The sequence below is a fragment of the Oryzias melastigma genome, linkage group LG23, assembly GCF_002922805.2.
Source record: "Oryzias melastigma strain HK-1 linkage group LG23, ASM292280v2, whole genome shotgun sequence".
Lineage (NCBI taxonomy): Eukaryota > Metazoa > Chordata > Actinopteri > Beloniformes > Adrianichthyidae > Oryzias > Oryzias melastigma.
In genome coordinates, this window is record NC_050534.1 from 6,396,507 (window position 1) to 6,401,489 (window position 4,983).

General features: G+C 41.7%; 1 protein-coding gene across 5 annotated transcripts in view; it reads left to right on the forward strand.

Annotated features, from left to right (window-relative positions):
* The window catches only part of celsr1a (cadherin EGF LAG seven-pass G-type receptor 1a), a 115,806-nt gene that overhangs the window by 69,984 nt on the left and 40,839 nt on the right, over positions 1-4,983 (forward strand). For 4 of the 5 annotated variants that reach the window (XM_024285409.2, XM_024285401.2, XM_024285425.2 and 1 more), the window contains exon 7: positions 2,060-2,140. The exons of the other annotated variant lie outside the window; for it this stretch is intronic. In XM_024285409.2, the coding sequence (XP_024141177.1) occupies positions 2,060-2,140 (81 nt within the window). The remainder of the gene's footprint in view (positions 1-2,059; positions 2,141-4,983) is intronic. 5 annotated transcript variants of the gene reach the window in all.

A 4,983-nucleotide genomic window follows, 5' to 3' on the forward strand; every position in this document is an offset into this window, starting at 1 on the left:
ATCAAAGGTGTAACCACCAGGACCAATATGGGGTTCAGTGTCTTGCCCAAGGACACTTCCACACATGGGCATGCAGAAACCCTGAGGTTTGCCGCTCTACCTCTGCACCACAGCCGGCCATTGTGGTGGAAAATATGCAGGCTGTAAATGTGAGGTTGAGGTGACGGTGTTCTCAAACAAGAAAACCCAACCAACAATCTTCCAATCAGAGGTTGACCGCTCTACCTCTGCACCATGACCGCCCGATGTGATGGATATATGCAGGCTGTAATTGTGACGTTAAAGTGACAGTGCTCTCGAACAAAAAGACAAGTATGGGTTTCCTCTTGTTTGTTCTTGAGTTTTTTTGGGTGCTTCTGGCCTCACAATCTTAATCATCGGAACATGGGTTCAAATCATTTCACAGCACACTCATTGTCAGTCAAAAATATAGACACATGTCTTGGAAAAACATTTTCTTTTTGGTTATTAGATCTCAAACATGCTCTGATTGGTGTTCACTGTATAAAACACAAAATACCTGTTTATTCTCCAGCCTGTGAAGTCATTTCTGTGCTGCTGTTAGGATGTAATCCCAAACTAGAATACCGTACTTTATACACTGTAAATACGCTAATGTGTAACATGTAGTTCTGGAGTTACTGTAAACGCAGTTGATAAAGTCTGACAGAATTATTTTTGAGTCTTTTGTCTCCCTTAACGTGCCTTATCCCAGCCAGCAAAGCTAAATAGGCCCCACATGGTTTAAAAGTGGGCAGAAAATGTGGGCTTCAATTTGATTTGTCCTCAGTTTCTCTGGTGCCCCCCCCCGTTGATTGCCCACATTGACGTAAGTAGGGTTAGCTCGATACGTTAGCCAGCCTCTTGCTGGACAGCTTACGTGCTAATGAGCTCCACTGAAGTTAGCCATTGCACTCCGGTGCAGCATGCTAGCGAGCTGCATGTCAGTGCAGAACTGCTTTTCTCCACCTCAGAATTCATTGGAATTAATATAAATGGTCAAAGAGTTACGGTAGTTCAAGAAGTGTGACATTTTGTGTTGCCAGTGACAGCTCAGGTATTAAAGGGTCAAATTATTATGAAATACCTGCAAACTCCTACATCATTTTCTTTCTTTGATGGTGCGAATGACATCAAAGACGCTCGCTGAATTTGATAATACGCGCACTTGCAGGTTGCATTGAAGGTCTTTGCGGATGTGGCAGGTCTTGTGGCATATGCTCACATAATAGATCTTAAAACGTACTCCAGAGAGTCTATAAGTGGTTTCAGTGATGCCATCCATCTCCTCTTTGTTATACTTTCACCGCCGTTGCTTGTGGTTAACCTGGGTGGTCACAATGAGACGCAGCAACAGCTACAGACCTTATTTGGTGTCGTGGGTGAAACCACAGATGTATACAGAGACTGGAGCTCGGTTGGGTTCAACGCAAAGAGGCACTTCTGGGAGTTTTTTTAAAAAGGTTAAGTATTTATTTTCGTGAGTTGAAGCTCCTGACTTTGCGGTCACCGCCAGAGGAAGAGACCTTGTTATTCTTTGTCTTTGTTGACGTCTGTTTTTGCACACCTTGAACTGTTGAGGTGATTGCTAAACAAACACAGGCAGACCCCCTTGCTACTTTGTTTTTTTGGTAATCACAACACATTAAAAACACTTTTTTTTCCCACTTACGAACAATGCAGAGATGTTGGGTTTGACGGTCTTGTACCGTTTGTGCGATCAGGAATGTTTCCTTTGATGTGACGTTCTCCTGCTCTGCACACAGCTTAGAGTTTCCCAGCAGGATTTCAATCTGCCAATGACACCTTTGTCCGAAGGCGGCGGAGCGTGAGCGGTGGCCCGTCGTGTGAGGTGGTGGGAGAGGTGATTTTTCAAGTGGGCATAAGGAAGTGTTGTTCAGGCCGACATATGCGCTCGTGACATTTTGGTGGATGTCCTGCTAAGAGAAACAGTGAAGCAAAATCAAGCACTTTAAAAAAAAAGTCCAAAACAGACAGAGAGTAGTAATAAGCTACAGATCTAATGTGGTTTCTCTCTTTTATGGTGTCTCTCTCCCAGGACGGGGGGAGTCTGGTGGACTCCAGCGGGGGTCTGCGTGTCCCGCTTTATACCGCCTGGCTGGAGCTCGATCAGAAGGAGGTAACCTCCAACCTCTAGGCTAGTCGTTGGTGTTTCTCCCTTTCTGGCTCTGGTTTCACTTCGCCTCTAGCGTCGTCTGATTCTTCTTTACCGCCTCAGCTTAGATGCACAGAGGAAGCATGTCCTCCCAGCCTGGGTGTTAGCGGTCGCGCCGTGCGGCTCTGGTGTTCTGTGCTCTCTAGAGAGGTTCTCTAGTGGATGGTGTTGTTTTTGCATTTTCGTTTGCTTGTGAAGTTTTGTTCCTGTTGGAACTCGTTCTCCTCTTCTTCATGTTTTTATACATAATTTTTAATAAAATTTGGACCGGATGTGACTGAAACCCGGAAAAACGAAATTGTTAAAAGACTGTTTCATGACTTTTTCAGAACTGACTTGTGACTGTTTCAGAACCGTCTTAGAATTTTCTTAGATCTGTTCATGAATGTTTTAGGACTTCTTTTTGGATTGACTGACTGTTTCAGAACTGTTTTCTTAACTGTGCGGGACGGTCTAACGGCAGGGATGACCAGTTTTGTTTAGTCCGCTTAGTTTAGCAATTTGTTATTTTGTTTACATTTAATGACCGACCTTCTGCTTCTGTGAAATTACCGGCTATATAAATAAATTGAATTGAAATTGAATTCCAGAAGTGTTTTAGATCTGTGTCAGAACTTTTTCCGGATGGACTGTTTCACAACTTTTTTAGAACTTTTTCATGACTGTTTCCAGAATGTTTCATTACTTATTTTAGGACTGTTTCAGAACTGACCCTGGGCTAATTCTGAACTGTTCCAGAAGTGTTTTGGATTTGTTTCAGGCCTTTTTCCGGATTGACTCGGGGACAGTTTCATGACTTTTTCATAACTTTCAGAACTGACTCAGGACTATTTCAGAACTGTTCCATAGGTGTTTTAGATCTGTTTCAAGTCTTTTTCCGGATTGACTAATTCAGGACTGTTTCATGACTGCGTTTTTCAGTTTCAGAACTGACTTGGGACTAATTCAAGACTGTTCCAAAAGTGTTTTAGATCTGTTTCATGACTTTTTTAGAACTGACTCTGGACTTTTTTTAGGGTTTGTCACAGGACTGTTTAAGGACTGTTTTAGGACCATTTCTGGACTTTTTTAGGATTGACTCGGTACTGTTTCAGGACTGCTTCAGAACTGTTTTTGGACCTTTTCATGACCTTTCACAACTGTTTTTTAAGACTTTTTTCAGACTTTTTGAGAACTCACTGACAGAAGTGTTTTACTACTGTTTCATGATATTTCCGAACAATTTCATGACCATTTTATGACTGTGTCATGACTATTTTTTTTTTTTAAGACTGTTTCATGATTTTTTTCATAACTGATTTTGGACTATTTCATTTTTGGACAGTTTTTATGACTGTCACGACTGTTTTATGACCACTTCAGGGCTTTTTTACGATTGTTTCAGCACTGTTTATATACTTTTTCAGGATCGTTTCAAGACTATTTCAGGATTATTTTAGAACTCCTTTAGGACTATAACTGAATCAGGTTTGTTTTTGAGACTGTTGATTGTTTCAGGACTGAAGACTTTCAAAAAATGTTCAGTTATTCATTCCTTCATTAATTTATTTTTTATTGTTTAAAGATTTAATCAAAGCAACAGTTTCTCCTCAAAGCAGAACATCGTCCTTCTATTGGCTCAGGCGATTACGACATCCTCGTCGCCTTTGATACGTTAAGGAGCCGACTTAAGACCTCTTGTCTTATCTGTCATCTAACATCGACTTCCTCTGCTCAAGTTTGCTCAGGTGAAATAAACGTGTCTTCATGGAGACACTGAGAAAGCAGCAATGCTGTTTTCTTTGGCAGCGGAGGGCGGGGAAAAAAATAGTCCACTTGTGCCAAGTGGATTATCTGACGGAGGTCCGTCTTCTGATGATCAGCTGCAGCTCCCATATCGACCCTCAAATCCTGTGCTTTTTTTATTAGATGAACTGATCTCATATTTCACTTTCAGTGATGCTCAACTACTATCATGTTTTGTTTCTATGGTAACGTGTAACACAGTTAACATGTGATCAGTCTGGTGTTTTTCTTTCTTTTTTTAAAACGAAAAGTCAGTCAGCAGCTTTGGAGCTCCATCAGTCAGAGCAGGCTGGCTTATGACACCTCTTTGTCTGGTGTCTGTCGCCCCTTCACATTCCTCCCTCGCCTCCCATGATGCCAGAAGTTCTCACACTTCACCTCACCTGACCTGAACGACACACTTGCTGGAGACCTTTGCTGCGGGAGATATAAAAGCGATGTCTTAACCTTTAGTTGTTTTTGGGGTATATTTCGTACTTTCGAGTTATGTCCCAAAACAGTGTTGCTAACTTGCTGATTTTGCCACAATTTATGTGAGTTTTTGACCCCCTTTTTTTTGCTTTTTTTCACTCAAGTAACTAATATGTTCATTTCTATAACTTTTGTTGGCTTTGACTGACACCATTTTTGTTTTATACCCCCAAAATTGATCCCCTTACACAGTCCAGTTTGTGCCACTTTTGGTTAACCCCTTAAAGCAATATTGAGACAAACATCTGGGATGGGTGCGAGACTCTTCTAGTTTTACAGCGCCAGAGGGCGAATGAGGTCATGTCGAAAGGAAACAAGTTACAGAAAAACCTGACTTTTTTAGATTAAGTTCTTCTCTTGATTATTCTTTTATATTTTTGCAGAAAAACAACCAAAACGTTTTTTAATGCAGTTTTTTAAGGCAGTAGACCCCGCCTTCCTGCATCGTTTTCATCCCAGAATCAGAGCAACAATGGCACTTCCTGCGATTAAGCGTGAGCCTGCGCACACTTCTTCCTGTATGATCCAAATGAAGTGTGTGGCGGTCCGCA